This window comes from Melampsora larici-populina (genome assembly GCF_000204055.1).
Source record: "Melampsora larici-populina 98AG31 unplaced genomic scaffold MELLAscaffold_44, whole genome shotgun sequence".
Classification (NCBI taxonomy): Eukaryota; Fungi; Basidiomycota; class Pucciniomycetes; order Pucciniales; family Melampsoraceae; genus Melampsora; species Melampsora laricis-populina.
This window is the reverse complement of record NW_006768808.1, coordinates 1-20,095: the sequence shown is the minus strand read 5'-3', so window position 1 is coordinate 20,095 and position 20,095 is coordinate 1. Positions and strand designations below refer to the sequence as shown.

Sequence of the window (20,095 nt, the reverse complement as noted above, 5' to 3'; positions counted from 1 at the left end):
GTACACATTACCGAAGTACACATTACTTAAAACTTTAAACCAGTGAAACCAAAATGGAACTAAACATTGAAACAAATTCATCAAGAGTGTCCCAAGAATCATTCAAACCACTACCCCAAAAAAACTTGTATTGTACTCATAAACAAAAAGCTGGATAACTTAGGAAATTCAAAACTTTTATATCGACAAAATCATTCATGAGTTTGATACTAATCTTTTAAAAAATTCTTGCTAAAATGAGAGAAAAATCATAATCTTAAAGTTTGTAAAAAAAATACGAATCAAACTATCACTTATAACCATAATATACTATAACTCAAAGAACTATTAAGAATCATACAACCTAAATCAAAACAACAACAAGAGCAACAACAAGAGCAACAACAGTAAAGAAAAGACTTGAAAAAGAATGGTTTAAGAAATTAAATATCAATAGTTGGGAGTGATTGGATTATTGAGTTGTTTAGCACGATCAGCTTCTTCGTCCAAAATGACTTGTAATTTTTGAGAAGGTTGATTTTGATTTTGATTTTGATTAGAAGAAACGATTGAACTTGAAATCACTTCAACATAATTCTTGGGAAACCAACCCATTTTCCCATTCCTAAGTCTACCTCTCCACCAACCAAACTTTTCTCTTTCTTCTTGAGTGATTGGAGAGATCACTGCGATGATTTCAGATTGATTAAAATTTAATTCTTCAGGTTGATTTGAATGATAGGGATGAATCGATTTAACAAAGGTAAGTTGGTTTGGATCAATGGAAACCAATGAGCTTTGAGATTTCAAAGAGTCTTGTGTTTCTTGTCGTTTGGAAATCACTTTGATTAATTTGTTCATCAAGTATGGGATTCCAAAGATCGTTAAGAAGAAGATCACAATCGGTTTTCGTGATGGTTTAGGAGTGTTGTTTGGATGAGGATTAAGTGCCTTCGAATCTTTTCTCGGATCAAAACTTTTAAAACTATCACCCCATGATTGACCTTCATCCGTACCTCTTCCTCCGATAGCTTTTTTCGTCCATTTGATTATATCAAATAAACTTAAAATCTTACCAATCGAAAATTTAAAAAAATTAAATTGATCGATAAGTTGAATAAAAGTAAAAAAACTAGAATGAGTCATCATAAAGGTAGATTCGAGTAATTGAGAAAATCCTGAAAAAGTCATCACTAAAGATTGTAATAGTTGAAATGTAGATTGAGTTGAATTAGTTAAAGTTTGAGTTAATGATGGATTAGTTTGAAATCCATTGTTAGGATCCATCGGATTAGATTGATACATTGAAGTGGGGTCTCCCATTCCTCCCATATATCCTCCGTAACCTCCACCTGTCATTCCTCCCATTCCCCCCATCCCTCCTATTCCGCCATAGCCACTGTAACCACCATAAGAGCCTAATCCACCCATTCGAGAGTAACCACCGTAGCCTCCGTAACCAGAGTTGAGACCGTATCCTCCGAATCGTGAGCCGTACTAGATTATCAGTTTCAAGAAGAGTAGCCGAAGCTGAAATGAGTATGATGGTCATGGATTGTTGGTTGATAGTGATTAGCCACTAACAGGGCTTGCACCAGCATAGTTTGCTCCATAAGCTATGAATCAAAAAAATAAAGATCGATTCGAAACGAGCACGAAGAGGAGTTGAATCACATCAAAACAAAAATGAATGTCAATACGTTTCAGAACCAGAGGAAAAACGAAAAAAACCGAACCTGAATTGAGACCAGATAAACCATCATTAGGAATAAGCGAACCAGTGGAATTGATCATGTTTGTTGGTCTTGGAGGAAGTTCAGGTGTGGTAGTCGTAGTTGTAGTTGCAGTTGTTGAACCAGTCATCTTAGAATTCGAGATAGGACAAGTTTGATTTGAAGAAGTGATAGGAGGATGATCGTTTGGTAGAGAAGTAGAAGAGCTAAGGTTGGTTTGATTGCTACGTTCCCAAGGTTTTGGTGGAGCGAGAACCATTTGAGATGAAAGTTGAGAGAAGATAAGTTTATGAGAATGATGATGATAGTGAAGAGAACTTGGACTGGGAGGGTGAGAGATCAGATTAGGAAAGTTTATTTATTGATTTTCTGATGACTGTCCACTGTCACACAGTCACACAGATCAAAATTTACATATGCAAAACACTGCATTACAAACACTTCAAGCTCTAGCTTATGTAGACTCTGGCAGGCAAGAAGCCATGGCAATCATCAATCTGACTTCTGCAATCACATCCCATGCTTTGACAAGGGTCTCATTACCAAGTACAACAATGCAAAAGATAACATACTCTAAATTGACCAATCCCTTCAAGTAGGATTAATACCTTCTAGATCTAAGTCACACAAGAGCTTGAAGGCTTCAACTCTTCCAATAAAATAGAATTCTCCTTGATTACTAAGATCAAAACCACTTCTATACATATTGCAATTCAAGATAAATAGTTTGGTCAAAGATCAATCAAGTTCATATTTGTGACTATATTATATACACTTATACTACACAAAGTCAAATTTGGAACTTTTCCACCACTTTTCCAGAATGTTTTGCAGAAAACCCAGAAAGCTTTTGAATCCTGGCCAAAAAAGGCATTCAAACATTTAATTGTTTCCATAAGTCCAGGAATCCAGAACATAGCCAGATTGTTGTTCTGGAAAAGTTCCAGAATCATATGTGGGACTATGTATACTGTTGCAGTAAAAATGAACCTCTTAGAGCATCCACTATCGTCTCTGTAAACGGCCTCGGTACGGTAAATTTCAGCAAAATTTACCGTACCGAGCCCTAAAATCCCCAATCGTGTACAAAGTACACATCGGTACCTACAGATTCGGTCAAAAATCTGTAGAGGTTCAGTAGATTTACTGGACCTCTACAGAATTCCTACCGAGTCGGTATACACCAAATTTGACCAAATCTACCGAAGATACCGAGCGAATCAATCACCGCCTTCCCAAAACCACCCTCTACTCCTTATCACATATCCTTCGACTTCTATCACCCTCTCATCGATCAACTTTTTTATCTTCCGATCGATAATTTTTTCATCTTCTTATCAATCAACCATTTCAAAACCATCTCATCTTCTCAACAACAACCTCATCAAATCAAAACAACTATCAAATGAAAATATTGTGCAATTTTCTTGTCATTGTACACTTGTTTTAGCGATTCAATCACTCAATTTTTTCTCTTATTGATCTGGTAGTTTGTAAAGACAAGTCGGATTGAAGGAAACGAGTCGATGAAAAGGAATAAACGCTATGTATCCATTTTTCAGAGCCAAGGATAGCTTGCAGACTATTTACCAAACGTGCAATTTATCTACGATTGTGGGACAGGCTCATTTCTGTACGGTACGTACCGTACAGAATGGTATTTACTGAAACAATAGTGGATTTCCACGTTTCTGTACCTAATTTACTGTACTGTGAAATCTGTACTGTAAAATTTACTGAAAATTTACTGTAACGATAGTGGATGCTCTAAGAAAAGTCAAAAAAAGATCATGTACAATATGGAGTTACAGTATGGGTTATGATAGGTAGTCAGATCATTCATGTAGAGTCTTCCTCTCCCTTAGCCCGGTTTCTCTTTTCTTCTTCGTGGATCTTTCTCATTCTCACTTTTATCTCTTTATACATATTACTGGTTTCTGATCATCAAAGTGCTGGACTAGGAATTGAAGCAAGGTGATTAGATAAATCCCTTGCTCTCTTGAGCTTGCACCTTTTGACAAATCTTCCCAGTGAAGGTGGAGAGTATCACTACACCTTACAACTACACTGTGCAAAAACTGCGCTGCAAGGTGCCCCATTGCAGCGGGATTGTCAGAAAACCCCACTGCACTATGTAGCACCGCTGGGGCTTGGTGGTTTTCAACCCACTGCGCAGATTTGCACCACAGCCCAGCACAGTGTGCGCAAACTGTGCGGCCCTGCACGGATCCAAGCAGATCCAGGCAGATACCCCTACCCTGCCTCCACTTCAGCCAAAGCAGGCATGACACTCCCCTTGCATCCAAATCTAGCCAATATGACACCGACAAACTAGTCAAAACGTTTTCATCTTGGTTTACAAGTCCTCATAAAGACTCAGGGAAGTTGTTTTACAGTTGAAACATAACAACTTTCCCGTCTTGTAGTTTTTTTGTTGTAAAGAATTGGCCTTCATACCCCTTATTTCCTCTTAACTCTCTGGTCTCGTTGCCCTCAAGTTTTTGTGGTTATAGTTTCTTTTTATCTTGCTTTCTTCATATAATACTATGGCCATTTTTTTTACCATGATTTACAATTATGTGTGCACTCCACTGCTCCGCTGCGCTGTGCACACTACACTTTAGCGCATCACAGGGAAGGAGCCTGTTTGAGCACACTGCACATCCTGCGCACCACAGCAAAGCGCCAGTGCACAATTTCTCCGTGCACTACAGTAGTGCGCAAAATTGAGGTGCACTGCCGTGACGTCGGGGATTGGTGTAGGTTGTATGTGGTGTTGACATGTTGGATTTGGATTATTCAGACATTGGAAGGTATTGGCATGGACAATCTGGTACTAAGTCTGTCACTTTCTTTTCCTTCTCCACTAAGGCTTGGAATCTGACCCAGGCATTTTTGGCCCTCTGAATGTGCTCTTGGGCTTCAGAGTGGTGTGCTCACAGGCCAGCCAAAAGGGCCCAAACAAATACTAGGTTTGAGGTATGGGTGGTGACAACAGGCAATTTGAGAAGCTCAGAAAAGTGGCAAAGGGACCAAAAAAGGTAGGAAAAGATTTTAATACCAGCAATGGCAAAAAACTCACAAATTTCCTGTTTGCTGGGCCCCACAGGAGAATGTTTTCTCTTGATGCCGGGCTGAGTTGACCACCAAAAAAGGGCCCAAAATGGCCAACTTTGTGACATACCCTGCGTCATAACCTTGACAAGATACTGAAGTAGTGGCGACAATAAGTGTATCTCCCTGTATCAGCCTAATTTGGTTTTATCAAGTAAAGGATTCCAATACCCAAATCATTCAAAAAACAAACTAAGATCATTTTGGGGGCTCTCTTGTTGGGGAATATGCTCAATCAGCCTCAGCAGAACACATGGTAAAGCTCTTGTTTATTTTTGTGTTTTATTAATCAGATGGACAATAACAAAATTTGGGTTGTTGTTGTAATTGCAAATTGACTGGTCCATGGTTTTGTACTTATATATGTTCAAATAGGTTACCTGCCATGATCTCCTATAGTAATATTGAGTGCACAGGAACTTTGCCAAAATTTGTATTCACACTGTTGTGTGTTTGATTTTTTTTGCCAAAGAATTCAAGACCAAGTCAAGATCCCCCGACAATTGCTTTTTACAACATTGTAGAGTTTGGTTCAACTTGAAAGAGAGCAAAAATAATGCTGCCTAGATGTCTACAGGGTAATGACTTGTTTTCTGTGGTACACAAACCACCAAAACAAAATATTCTGGAGGAAAGTTACATTGACATTGGGTTTTCAGATGAGGTGGTGCGGAACCACAAATGGGACAATGAGATTACCAGTTTTGAATATTCATAAAATCTCAAAAAAGTGGGGACCAAGTTTTTAAGATCTGTTTATGAGAGATATGAGATCCAATTAAAAAAATGGTGTGGCAGAATTTTATGCCAATTCTTAGAACCATATGTGCATTGCAGCTAACTTGCCATGAATTGAGGGAGATTATGTCTCTTCCTTATATATGACATGTGTTGCTCAGCATTGAACAGCCACAGCTGAGCTGCAGTCACTGAGGATTGTTGAATTCTATTGATATATGTCTCACACACTCAGGTGTTACAGAATCTCTGCCCAATATAAGATGTACTTCTCTGGCCTATTCACAAATAAAATAAAGGAGAGTGACACAAGGTGTACAAGTCTATTCGGAAAAGATACGACACATTAGTCGGGGCCGGTGGAGTAAATGTGTTGTATCTTTTCCAAATAGACTTGTACATGAAAAAGTTGATATCAGTGCCTCTGTTGACTCATTGACAAAATTTGATCCATCAGTAGGAATTGATTTTTTTCCAGCCCTTGTTTCAAACCTCCTATCTAAGACCTCTCATTTTCAAAGATGAGCAGGGCCTCAAGCATTTTGATCAAACTACAGTGGTTAATGGGGTGCTATCTATCCTCCTTTTCATGTCAACTTTTAGCATAGGAAGCTTTGTCCATCCAATGAGATAAGGAACAAATCATATCTCTGATAGAAGATAATATTGGTATAGACTTAGTGACACCAACACCCAACATCAGCACAGTACAGCGCAGAATGCGCAAAACTGCGCTGCGCCAAAAAATTCGAAATGACCCAAAATCTTTGAGGCCCCTGCGGTGCGCTCCAGCACAGCGCAGTGGGGAATTTTTTTGTTTTTTTGGCAGATGGAAAGCCCATTTTTTCAATTTTCCATTGGAGCAGTGACACATCCACTGCGCTGCAAAAAGGCGCAGTGGCGAAAAATCAAAAAGCCCCTGCGCTGTGAAAAGGGGCAGTCGCCAAATTTTCAAAAACCCCTGCGCTGAGCCACAGCACAGGCGCAGGCTGTGCCTCGCATTCTGCGCTGTGAGTCGGGTGTTGGTGACACCCTACTCCTGCATGGCCAATCAGGTCATCCATCCTCATAGTTAAAAAAACGCTTCCACCTCCAACACCACAGAGGGTGTAAGTCCTGTCAAAAATTGCAGAGGGGCTGACATCTTTGCTGAAAAATGGAAATGATAAGGGCAGCAATGAATTTCAGAAGCGGCAGAGTCTGGTAATTGAATATAAAATAAAATGCCAACCTTTCTTCAAAGCCCTCAAACTACCTGACCAGGGAATCCCAAGGAAGAAGGTGATTAAGCACTTGGAACATTTAAGTAAAAACAACCAGTATTGGAAAACAGCTGTTGTTGCATACAATTATCTGTGTTTTGTTATTGAAGAAATCCCAGGTGGAGTAGAATGGCTGCAAGAAGTCAAACAAAAAGCATTGGGAACTCCTACGGATGAGGATGAGGATGACAAAACAATGTTGTTTCCAATCAAGAATTGTAAATCAATGTAGGGTTATCATGGTTGATTGATGTCAATTTCTTTTCAGCTTCAGGATTTCTATACAAGGGTTATGTGGATCATGTTTCTTATATCAAAACCTACAATTGATTTCTTCAGTCTACTACATTCATTGGTCTCTTGAATGAAGACCAGTTATCTCATTTTTGACTTTTTCCTCTGACCCAAAGATCAAACTATACCCATCATCCTAATCTCAAAAGACATGTATGACTGTTTCCTTCTGACGGTATAGATTATTTCAGCAAATTTGAAAACCTTTGTTGTTATTATGGTGTGTGTCTGAATCTTTGCAGATGGATACCTCAAAGTCAATCTGATCTGAACTGTGCACAAGTGACATTATGTGTGTTATAACTTATTGTGCTCTTTAGAGCTGTTCCTGGTTGACTGCTTCTAACCTCCTCAATCACTCCATGAAGTGATCAAGTTGAGACTGATTATTACTTTGATATTCAGTGAGTTTGAACTCTTAGGTGTATGAGTAGAAACTGGATATCCTGATGTGACTTGTGAACTTGAGGTCACCACTGAACAAATGCAGTCCCAGGGGTACAGAGATTACCATCTGCTACCGACCGGTGAGTAGCAGTGTAAAATTTGAGCTGACATATTTGAGTTGGAGATAGCCAGAACTTTAAAATCTTGAACTAGGCAATGGGCATGGAATTTTTGCTCACCAAAAGGCTGAGCAAAATGATTAATCCGCCACTCAACTCATGCCAGAAAACTTTTCAAAACGGAACCCCATCTATTGCGGGATCTGATTTGTACCATAAGTTTTATTAAAACATATCAATCAACGTTGATACTGAAAAATGAAATGGACATCTTAGTCCCCAAAGTCTACACAACTCATCTGGTTCATGAAAAAATATTGATTCTGGAAATCAAAGATTCCATCTTCAAATCTATCGTCAAAAGTCACAATCAAATCATAAGACATTTTTATACAATTAGTTCAACTACAATAACTCCTACTCTTAGTCATACTCTTGAAAGATATTTTCCACCAAGCTATACCATCAAAACCAATCAATCCATGATTTCAAAGCTTTTCGAGTAGGTTCAGATGCAACTCTTAATCCAATCTGTAATGGAACCCAATCTTCAAAATAACATTTGATTAATTCTTGATCAATCAAACTTGATAATTGATCTTTCTTTAAATCTTTTTCTAATTTATTGATACACTATTCAAAAAAAGACCAAAATATTGAAAAAACAAACAACCATTTTGCGAAATTAGTTTTCAATGATTTCAAATTCCCCTTTGTTTGGAGAAAATTGATTGGTTAATGAAACTTAACTAGTTTCAGTCCAATTGCTGCTCTTCTTACTGGTCCACCTCTCGATGCATCTGAAATCCTTTCACTCAATTCAACCACTCTTAAATAAGTTTGATAAGGCCTACAAAAATCATCAGATCAGTTTTTCTTTATAATTCTCTTGTAAAAAATGAGAAAGGATAGTAACACTACACCAAATGTAATCTTTACCCGGCGGTAAAGAAAACTACTGACATAGAAAAGTCCTGAGGCAACAGGAAGAGAGCTAAAAATCTGAAAAAATATGCACCTTGTTCCTAGATGTTGGGGCGTCATGATGAGTATTTTTTTGTATTTTACACGCAGATATTGGTTTATGTACTAACAATAAACGCTGAAAATCATCAAAAACTCACATGTAACAATACCTGAAATTTGGGTCATGAGTATGAAGACAATATTTTGTGGTCTAAAAACTTCAATAACTTTTGCAATTCTGCTCCAAATAACTCGATTTTTGGTTCATTCAAAAGCTGAACTATTCTCCTTCACACTTCATAATGTTAGTAAGGTGCTATCTAGTCATTTAAACACTCGACATATGTTCAAACAGTTCTGCATGAATTGCTCTGTAGGATCTTTTTTAGACCAGCTACAGATGTGATGTCTCAATGAAAAATGTAGAGGAAAGGCTCACCTTTTTAATGCACTTCAAATCGAGTGATTTGACCCAGAACTGCAAAAGTTATTGATGTTTGAAGATTCCAAAATCCTGTCTTCAAAGTCAAGGGCCAAATTTCAGGTATTGTTACAGGTGGGTTTTTGATGATTCTCAGCCTTTATTGTTAGTACATTAACCAATATCTGTGTGTAAAATACAAAAAAATACTCGTCATGACGCCCCAACATCTAGGAACAAGGTGCATATTTTTTCAGATTTTTAGCTCTCTTCCTGTTGCCTCAGGACTTTTCTATGTCAGTAGTTTTCTTTACCGCCTGGTAAAGATGACATTTTGTGTAGTGTAATACATTCAACACTCACAATTCAAAATGTCCGGCTGTATAAGCTGTTTCGGCATATCAAAGGAGATGAAATGTATTATCAGGTTGAAGAATAATCAAATCTTCTAATGCACTTAGAGCACCCACTATCATGAGGGTGATTCATCGCAGATTTAGCGTTCCTGAGCGCAAAAATTAATCATGCGTGTTTTACCAAAGTTGTTAACCGCATGAAATCCACTATGGGATGATGTAACACAGGGTTCAACTATGATAATGCATTCTTAAGATACTCTACACACTATGGCAAAATCATGAAATGAAGTATAGTATCTTACCACACCTCACCCAGCGCAATTCTATGCTGATGACCACCTTGGTCACCAGAAAGAACCAAAATGAAATCTTCAGTTGTTGACAAAGAGAAATAAGCCAACAAGCTTTCTCACCCCTCGTTTGATCTCGGTGAGATCGATCGCGTGAGATCACTTTTTTTTCAAAAAAAAAGCTTCTTTTTAGCAAGTTCAGAGTAAACAGCTACTCTTAACAAGCCGAGATTTTGAGGGGACATGGAAGATGTTGAGTGATGGTGTGCAGAGCTGGATGGATGCAGATGGATCATCGGCTGGCAGTTGACCGATTGGATGCGTCAAATCCTACAATAAATCAAGTTTTAAGCTTTCGTAGATTTGAACAAGCGCGATGCAAAATTTGACGCAGTCGTAGGGACCGCAAGTGTAAAACAGGCCCATAGTGGACCTGTGTGTAATTTAGGCCCCGTTTGGTTGCGATTAATTCAAAGTGGTATTTACACAATCGCGGTAAAATAATCGCATGTCAAATTTGGGCGTTTGGTAGCCCAAATTTAGAGATTATTATACCACATGATTTGGACAATAATCTCCAAGTCATGTGGTATTGGTACAAACTCGTTTTTGGCAATTATTTTCAATTTACCTCCGATTATTTCCGTACGTGAGGAAGGGACTTGTCCAAATTTCGACCTCTTCACACACCTCACTCCCACATTTCTACATTTTCCCTTCTACTCCCACTCAAATCATTTCTCCTTTTATCAACTCCAGCTTGAATCGATTTTCCCTTCCTCCAACTTCTCTCTCCTCTCATCAACCAAATCCAACCATCAAATAACTATCTTTTTCCTCAATATTATTTCCTGGCTGTACGTTTGGACACACTGACAGGATTCAGGTGGCCCTTGATACTAGACCATTTGGCTCTTGACTGCACTGACAGGATTCAGGCAGTTCAATCCATACTTGCTTTTGATTTTTTGTCTTCTCCATCTATCTCTATCGCCTTGATTGTCAATCGATTAACTCCATCCACCATGCCAAAAGCCAAGAAAACCAAGGATGCTTTTGAACTGGAGGCTCCGCATTTCAACCACGCCAAGACTCGATTCATCGTCGATGCTTTGTTCATCCAAAAGCTTGCAGGAAAGAAAGCGGACTCTGGATTCAAGTCAGAGGCTTGGAATACCGTTGTGACTGATTACAACCAAACCTTCAAGTGCAACCTCACGAAGGGTCAGATCAAGAATAACTTTCAAACTGTGAGTTCTTTTCATTCTTTGCTATCTTTGGATTCCATTTCCTTTTGTTTTCATTTCCTTCTTTTTGATCGTTGCCCATCAATTCTTTGTTTTATATTATGTAGTTAAAGAAAGCATACGTCATCTTCCACAAGTTGAGATCGACCTCAGGTGTTGGTTGGGACGAGGATAGTGGGATGGTCATCACCGAGCCTGGATTTTGGGCGATTTATGCTCCAGTACGCTGTGTTTCTTCCTTCCAGTGGCTGATCGCTCATTCTCTAGGCTGACTACATACAAATCTTGACCTTTGCAGAAGAACAAAGGTTCATCTATCTATGAAACAAAACCGTTTCCACTCTGGAAACTCATGAACGAGTTGTGTGACGACACCAACGCTGCTGCCGATGGGATTATTGGAACTCAAACCCAACCGAACCCTGTTCAAGACCCTTCTATCGATCCTGATCTTGCCAAAGCATCGGCCAACAAGAGCTTTTCCGAGGATGATCTCAATCATGATGATGTTGATTCCAACCATGATGATCAAGATTCCACTCGCAACGATCACGATGAATTCTTTGGGCTCCCTCCATCCATAGTCCGTGCAAACCGGTCTCAAGGCAAGTAATTGTTTAATCTTCATTCCAGCTCACGCTTCCAATCAACTCATGTGCCTTGGAATGTTCGGATTTAGCCACACTTGACACTGCCAACCCAGGCAACAGTTTGGGATTAGGACAATTTGACCCAGCCCATCAGGCCAGCGACCATTCAGGAAGTGAGACCGATGAACCGATCACTCAGTCTCAAGCTTCTACCTCGATGACTGCCAAAATCAGAGGCAAGAAGCCTGCTGGACGCATCAGACCCAATACTAAGGCCAAACTAGCTGCCTCTTTAGATAGTTCTGTCGATAGCCTCAAGAATCAAGCCTCAGAAGCAATCAAACGAGAAAGAATAAGAGCTCAGAGTATTATAGATCATGATAATGCCAAGGTCACCATATTGGAAACAGCAGCTCGATTGGATCAAAAATTACTTATCATCAAGAGTTCGAAAGCTCCTTCGCAACCTGAGGCAATGGCGCTCTTTACCCTTAGCTACAAAGAGCATTTCAGTGATGTGATGGCTGCAACATCAGCAATCCAGCTCTTTGAGAATGAGGACAAGTGCACTACTTTTATCAATTCACCTCCAGAGTTGCGCTGGACTTGGCTTGCCATAGCTCTTGGGTATACTGTTGTCAATGAATGATTTTGACTCAAGAATTTCAAATTAGGTTTTCTTACTCAATTAAATACAAAGACGCAAGTTTCTTTTACATTATCTTAAATTTATATTTAAAAATTATCAAGTCGTTTTCTATTACATCACTATCAAAAGTTGTAATTCACAAGTGGTTAAATGTCCTATTGTATCTAAAAGCCATGTTAAAACGCCATGCAAAACATATGTACAATTCAGTTGCTCAAGCTTGGTAGCGAGGATGAGCAACATATGCATCCCACATTGACATCGCCATGCGATCTCGCTCATCAACAGCTTGAGATCGAAGATGGCTTGAGGCCACCCTATAAGCCTCCACGTTATGAGGCCATTGATCATCTTCATCATTGTAATTTTTGTTAAAGAAGTCACCCCCACCTCTCCTGACTATAATATTATGTAAAGTGCACATTGCAATTACTAAAGTAGCTTGAAGTTCGATTGAGAATGAGTGCATGTTGCTCAGCATCTCAAATCTCTTTTTGATTACACCAAATATCCTTTCTATAGCATTCCTTAAACTTGCATGTCGTAAGTTGAATAACTCTTTGTAATCCCTGGGCCCAGCATTACCATGGGCCCATTCTTTAAATGATATCGGATTCCACGATATGGAGCTAAAAATCCTGGCTCATTGGCGTAGCCTGCATCAACAAGATAGAATCTATCTATAAAGTAATGAATGTCAGCATTGAGATAAATCCACATCAAAAACAAGAGTGTGACCCACCTGGTGGAACTACAAATCTACCTTGCACCCTAGCCACCTCCAATACCCTGGCATCGGCAGCTGATCCTTTGAAGCCAGCAAGAACAAATGTAAACATGAGGTTGAAAGAACAACCAGCAAGTACATTCTGGCTAAGAAAGCCCTTTCGATTACGGTACAGTTCATGGTCGGCACTCCTAACCACAGCTGAGATATGAGTCCCATCTATAGCACCGATGCAGTTCTTGAACCAAGGATATTGCTTTGAATCGGATGCAATCTCAGGTGGGCATGGTGTTTGAGGACCAGGTTGTTTTATGACCTGATTTGAAACTGCTTCTAAAGCATGAGCAACTTTATTGAAATATCTACTAATGGTTTCTTTCGAATGTTGAAACCTTTCAGCAGCCATTCGATTTGAAGCATGATTTCCTACAATGTATAGGAACATCATAACTTGTTCTCTAGAATCGATGTGGATAGAAGATTTGAGGTAGGGGTCCAAAATCTCCATCAGTGAGAGGAAGGTGGTCTTGTCCATGCGACAGACCTCATGGAATCGAACCGGACTTCCTTCAAAGACCTCGCTAGCATACTCATGACCTCCGAGTCGAGAGGTGCGACAAGGGATGTTTGGGGCTAGTTCCGCAGCCAGAAGTTCTCGGGCTAAGATGATATTGTTCTCAATTTGTTCTCGGAGAGCGTTCTCATTTTCATTTGATTCAAATAAATTATCGCTTTTCATTGTCATCATGGAATCGAAGCTGTCAATCGAGGCTGTTGGAGATAGGTAATCAGACATGGCCAATCTAAACTTATGGCCAATCTGGATGGGTGGTGGTGGAAGATTGAGGTGTACAGTTGTATGTAGAAGGTTATGTCGTTTTTGGTTTGAATTGGTTTTGAGTTGCCAAACGAAGAAAGTCAAAAACCATCGTTTATTTTCGCACTCCAATTAAATTGTGAGTTGGGACTTTTCCTGCATTATTTGGTCAATTCCTGCGGTACACTTTTACTGTAGTGTACAAAAAACAATTGCAACCAAACGGGGCCTTAGCGGTAAAGTTACGATAAATCACCTCTTTACCGCAACCATAGTGGGTGCTCTTAGAGCTTGATCATAACTTAGAAAGATATCACCAGAGGTAAATGAAAGATATTAACTTTTGTGTTGAAGAAAATTAAGACTTAAAAGGAAGAAAATCTTACAGTCCTAAAGTACAATAAGTCTCAGCTAACTGAATTCAACTTTCAGGATCTGAATAAACGGTATCAAGGTGTTGGAATGGGTCTCTTTGGTTTGGATACTACCTGTATCTTGATCACTCTGAACAGCCGCGAGGTCGGGTTTTAATTTGCATGATAAAGAATAAAACCTGGCCGGATAAAATAAAGCGCAACTAGGACATAGCCTAAGATTGGAAACAACTGGGAGTTCTATGCGGGCGGCTGTCGCGCTTCTTTCCGCGCCTACAACAGTACTAAAACATATTTATAAAGGTCATGAAGAAAGATAGAAGTTACAATTTATAAGTGAAATTGAATTATTTTGGATTTTCTATGACTAAAGTTTAGGAAACAAAAGGCTTTTTAACGATACTGCAGGGCGGGTGGGAGGTAAATAATTTTAACTATTAAAATTCTCAATATAGGAAAGGATTTTTTAGGATAACGATGTGGATGAAAAATAGCTAATACAAATTGGATTATGATTTTTCGATGAAGAGATTGGGAATTGGGGAATTATCTTCATCCCACTCATCCAACTCTTCTTCATGACATTATAGAATAGTTTGCTTATGAAAAGAGAAACATTATAATTTCATCTGTGAAGATTGGGAGTGGTGAGCGTGATCCGGTTACATTGTTATCCAACACCCTTTCCCCGACCCATTCCCATATGTCAATACGCGTACCGACTTCCAGTACTAAGAGCATCCACAACGGTCCACCTACTTTGCGAGCCCTGGAACAGACCCCCGATCCTGATTTTGTGGATGTAGGGGGTCAAAAAAACAGGTGTCCACAGCGGTGCACTTGAAGTCAGGGGCCAGAACTCGATTGAGTGATATGGTATGCTTGTACCATATCATCTTGTTTCGAGTGCGGTTTGAGACGTGACTATATCGGTCACGTGGAAGCAGTGGCACGTGATATTGGGAGCCCCTATAGACCTCGCAGATGTGGGGGGTCCGGATGGAAATCTGGAGGCCCCCGACGTCTCACCCCCGATTGTGCGAGCTCCGTTGGAGCGTTTTTTTGCGTTTTGACCCCCTACATCGCTGGGGGCCCACAAAGTAGGTGGACCGTTGTGGATGCTCTAAAAGACTAATCGCTTCTCCTAATGAAAATATGCATTCTTCAGTTTTGTCTATCGTTGATTTTTGATTAGTTTGATTGACTAAATCTGGTAAAGGTGAATTATGTAAATGTAATGCGATTAATCGTTTTCTTATTCGCTTTTTCAATCATTTTGTTTTCAATCAATTCATCTTGTTAAATCAATCAACCTTTCTTCCCAAAAAATAAATCCCTTCATAAGATTTGAAGAAGAAAGAGAAAGAAAAACTAAGATCAGTTTCACCTGTGTTACCTTTCGAAGTAGATTTAGTATCAATCGGTTTATTTAATTCAAGTTCATAAAACTCTTTGGCTAATTCGATTTCTCCATTCGATTCAAGTAAAATTCCATGTAAAACCAAACATCTAGGTGATCCTGGAAACTTCTTTTCTAATCGGTCTATAGATTTCTACACAAAAAAAAATTAAAACTCAATTTCAGTTTGCTTTTCTTTTTGATCCTAATGATAGCTCCTGACGTCCATTCGCATCCTCATTCTCTCATTTTTCAATCAAAATCACAGCAAGTCGTGAATTCATGGAATTTTCAACCGTCACCCCACTCTCTGATGATCGCTGCAGTTGGGTACAATGGTGTGGCAAGTGACATCCTATTGGCACTGAAGTGTGATGGATTTGACTGCAAAGATACTATGAGGGATTGCTACAAAGAGGTTTGGTAACAAGAGAAAAACACAGCAAGCACATTGGAATTCAGGCGAATTTGATCAACATTTGTTTCTCCTCCTCTTCTAAAACCTTGTGAGGCGTGCCCTGTTCCGAATCCCATAAACAACTAAAATCACGATGCAGTTCTTTTTCACCAGGTGTACATCCAGTCACAGAACTGTAAAGAGAATTAAAAGCCTACCAAAACAAAACGGAAGGAAATTAACGATTTTGAACTTTGGTTGTGGATGAGAATTCGTGCCCAGCTTACCATGATGAACAATGTGTGGACAACTAAAAACTTGACTGGCAAAAAGTGGTCTTTGAATCCTTCCCAGCCATAGAGAGCATAGATTCCAATGCCATGGATTGTGCTAGTTTACAAAAGATGATATGGATGGTAAAGAAGGATGAAGACCACCATGTAATCAAAAATGAAGGCGGTTCTGTAATGGTCGTCAAAAAGAAAAGATGTGTGCGAATTAGTGTGATATCGATGGAGTATCGTAATATGTATGTACATGTATGCAGATTCTAGAAACCTACAGCATAGATATGATGTAAAGGAGCTGAGTCAAGTGAATTGGGAATATGTACTGATCAGCATACAAGAGATGTGATTATCGTGATGTTGGAAAAACACTCACGCTCACAAAAGATGCCCAGGACACATGGTCGGTTTCTGGATCTGGATATACAGATGTTGGAACTAGGAAACCACATCGTGAAATGTCAGTGGAGTAAAAATGAAGATATGCATCTAATATGTAAAGATTGACTTACTGGCTGGGATGATGCTGGCGAGCGCACAAAGGTTGGCCATCCAAACCGTAGCGAACCCATTGCGGGCAAGTTGCCTCTTCCATTCACAAGACCGGACAGGATAATTAGACATTTTGTGTTGGTAATTGGTTGAGGGACGGTGTGAGATTTAAGAGAAGATGAAGAATTGAAGGAAAATTGAAAAGATGTATAGTCTGGAAGGCGGACTGATGAGTTGTGGAGAAGTGAAGTTTTGGGGAATAAAAGACCACAAAGCAGACACAGTATTTATATCTGATCATCACTGCAGGCCGACTTCCGCTAGGCAATGTTGACTTGGGCCGGAAAGGAATCCTGCCATCTTGAGTAGATTCCTTCTTGCACAACCGCTAGGCAAAAATGGCCCAGCCTCAGGGCAGGAAAGAACTCCCGCTATATTCAGTAGATCTCTCATGTTTCCCTGATTGTCTATCAGTATCAGTCCATCTCACCGCTCTCCCTTGTATTACACTACGGTCCAAACTTGAAGGGCAGAATATATGTGCTCAAAACATGCCCAGTAATGACATTCAAGAAACATGGGACTTACTTAGCAGTGACAAATCTGTTTTGTAATTGTGATGTGGATTTTGTGTTTTTGTAGAAAATATGTAAGGCTGATGTATTTCTTATCATAATTTGAAAACAGATATTCTCGAGGTATCTCGATACCTCATCAGACGTGTGCTCGGGCTTCGAACCGCTGGTATTCTGGGGTTTCCTAGATAAGATGATCAAGGCAAGGGGACTCTGACTATTCTTGACATTAGGCAGAATTGATCGCGATGATATGGATGGGGAACAAACCCAAGTTGGGATGTGTTTTGAAACATAAACACAATGATATTTGATGATACAAAAATTGTGAAAGACAACTCTACTCATGTCCAAGGACCAACATGCTGGGGCTATGATTTGAGTTTGTTGGCATCATCATATCATTCGACCCATTCGGGTATCCATTCCACTAATCTTCTCATGATCAGTCGGATTAGCTTGAGCTTCATAAATGGCTATGACCGGTTTGCGAGACAGCTGTTGAGGAATAACTCTCAGATCAACATTTGTATTGCGTACAACTATCTTTGAGATTACTTACTGCGCTAAATTCTCCTTTGAACCCAAGAAAATAAACTCGTGTCTTGGAACCTGATGGATTACCATCGATGAACAAACTTAAAACGCTCACCGATGAAAATTTAGCGACGCTGATGTCATAGAAATTTCGTTTAGCTCCTCATTTGAAGAATGATACCGCAAACGTTCACTCACCGTACTGGGAACTCTACTAGCTCATCTGTTGTAGGAATCTCAAGCACTTGGGTAGGAGTACATGTCTCTAGGGTATCAAAGTCGAGACCAGGCTCATTAGCAAACTACAAAGAATTGATTAGATCCTAGTATGGCATGCCTTCTAGAAGAATTTGACAATCATTAACTTCCGAATTTGAGTTGAGTAGGTGCAAAATCACCAGGGATCCCTCGAATTAAGATTGATCTTAATTTAACAGAACCAGTAAAAGGAATCCTAATAATCATTTGTTGATCGGTATCCGATTCGGAAAACTATACCCAATTCCCCACCCATCAACCCCTTATACTTTCATTAGAAAGTTACCAGATTATACGAAAGAAAACAATCGAATTAAATCTGATGTCGTTATACGAGTTCTGCCCACCATCGTATCATCCATTCGATCTGACCATGGTTTTATACAATTCTTGGCTGGATTCTCTGGATCGAGATTACAACTTGTGATCTGATCACGATCAATCTGTTTGAAACAGAGGAAACATAAGAATCAAATTGGTTGAGAAGATGTATATGGTCAAATTTGTTTACCTTGGAGTAAAGAAAGTCTAATTGATTTCCCCGATCATAAACATGATGATGTCAGTGTGAAATCAATAAAATGCCAGATCCAAATCAGATCCTTTTAAATTTGAGACTTACCTTGAGTACCTTCTCCTGGTTTAACATGCTCATCATCGGGTATACCTCCAGCTTGATGAGAACAACATCCATGATCGTGACTGTGATTCGGGTGACTCATGATCCGCAAAATTGATTTGAAACATGAAGAGCTTCAAACGTTAAACGGTGTGCCGTGTGAAATGTATGCAGGAGAATGGTACCGAAGCTCAGCCCAAATATTCACGGGTTTCAAACTTCCCAGCCTCGAGAGTTAAGGAAGCTCATCAAAACCAACAGAACTTTTCGTGGTTGAGAAGCAGAGGGGATTTATCATTTCATGATCAAAAAAAAGATACAAAAATCAAAGGAATGATGTTGAGAAAATTGTTAATAAGCGGAACCCTTGAATGTTTCTTGCTTATCTGTTCATGAGATCAACCTCACCTCATGACTTGAGAAGACTTACTTACAATTTGTTCTGTTGTCTCGCAATTGCGCACACAATTCTTGATTTTGTCACAAGTTTCTCTCATATATATTGTTGCGTGATTTCTGTTCAGGATATCATCCAAAGCTCATTCCTTGATTTTTGTTCGTTGATGAAACCAGTGACTTCTGGGTCTATGACAGAGAAGACATTGATCTTTGATCAATAAGCAACATATTCCTTGGTCCAATCACTTGCCATTTATAGGCGTTTTCTAATATAATCGCGGTCAGATAACCCCTGCGCTCTCATCAAATCGAAGTATTCAGGTAGTAGACTCAGATTCTTTATCAACAGATTGATGGCAATATCTTTACAAAGGACCAAAGTTTTTTTCTTCGGCAAGACTCAGTCTCCACCCTTGATCTTTTTCCCGAGAGCTCTGAAGAAGATACGAAGCTCTTCTTGAACACAATTTTCCTATCTAGTCCCTCCAACGACTTCAAGGGTCAGGTTTTGCATATATTGCAGCGGCACCAGCGCGGTGCGGAGCAATGTCCAGCCTTCCTCTACATGGACTTAGATATCAACAGTCATCAACTGCGCTCAAACTCCCTCGTTCATCGGCATGGACAGGCATGGACCCATCCGAGCCGACCTCAAAAATGCCAAGGAACAGGTTGGAGTCAAACCGGCGTATGTAAACAGCAGTTTACATCACCGAGGCTCCGAGCTGATTGAAAGAGATACAATCCTTGTCGTAATGTCAATTCTTGTATAACGAAACTCAGCCTGAGCCCCGACCCGAAAAACGCGGGTAATGGCCTGCCCGCACCCCGAACCGATATCCAGCAGGCTCCCCCGCGCCCGAACCCTACCCGAACCGATCAAAACCCGGCTTCCAGAAGGCCCCCCGACCCCTAACCCGAACGCCTGAGACCCGCGGGAAGCCGGGGGTCCCGCGGATAAGATCCGGGGTTTGAGGACTAGCCCCCCCCGCCCCCGAACCCTACGGGGCCCCCGATGTACTGGGGTCCCAAAAAAGGTGACCGAGCCCGCAACCCGAGGGTTCGG

The 20,095-nt window shown here is 40.0% G+C and overlaps 4 protein-coding genes across 4 annotated transcripts; 1 reads left to right on the top strand and 3 right to left on the bottom strand.

Annotated features, from left to right (window-relative positions):
* Positions 1–429: 429 nt before the first annotated feature.
* On the bottom strand, positions 430–2,027 carry MELLADRAFT_78843 (uncharacterized protein; the record flags this gene model as incomplete). The annotated part of the gene is made up of 3 exons (XM_007414496.1): positions 430–1,476; positions 1,564–1,595; positions 1,716–2,027. 3 exons carry the CDS (start codon positions 1,969–1,971, stop codon positions 430–432), a joined length of 1,335 nt encoding a protein of 444 aa, XP_007414558.1.
* A 9,406-nt stretch (positions 2,028–11,433) lies between these two features.
* MELLADRAFT_110370 (uncharacterized protein) lies at positions 11,434–12,148 on the top strand (the record flags this gene model as incomplete). Its single annotated transcript, XM_007414650.1, has 2 exons — positions 11,434–11,492; positions 11,620–12,148. 2 exons carry the CDS (start codon positions 11,434–11,436, stop codon positions 12,146–12,148), a joined length of 588 nt encoding a protein of 195 aa, XP_007414712.1.
* Positions 12,149–15,370: 3,222 nt separating this feature from the next.
* Positions 15,371–16,773, bottom strand: MELLADRAFT_110369 (uncharacterized protein; the record flags this gene model as incomplete). Its single annotated transcript, XM_007414495.1, has 3 exons — positions 15,371–15,619; positions 16,526–16,587; positions 16,662–16,773. 3 exons carry the CDS (start codon positions 16,771–16,773, stop codon positions 15,371–15,373), a joined length of 423 nt encoding a protein of 140 aa, XP_007414557.1.
* An 839-nt stretch (positions 16,774–17,612) lies between these two features.
* On the bottom strand, positions 17,613–18,733 carry MELLADRAFT_91584 (uncharacterized protein; the record flags this gene model as incomplete). The annotated part of the gene is made up of 7 exons (XM_007414494.1): positions 17,613–17,714; positions 17,779–17,887; positions 17,952–18,018; positions 18,119–18,245; positions 18,359–18,454; positions 18,523–18,539; positions 18,634–18,733. 7 exons carry the CDS (start codon positions 18,731–18,733, stop codon positions 17,613–17,615), a joined length of 618 nt encoding a protein of 205 aa, XP_007414556.1.
* Positions 18,734–20,095: the final 1,362 nt, after the last annotated feature.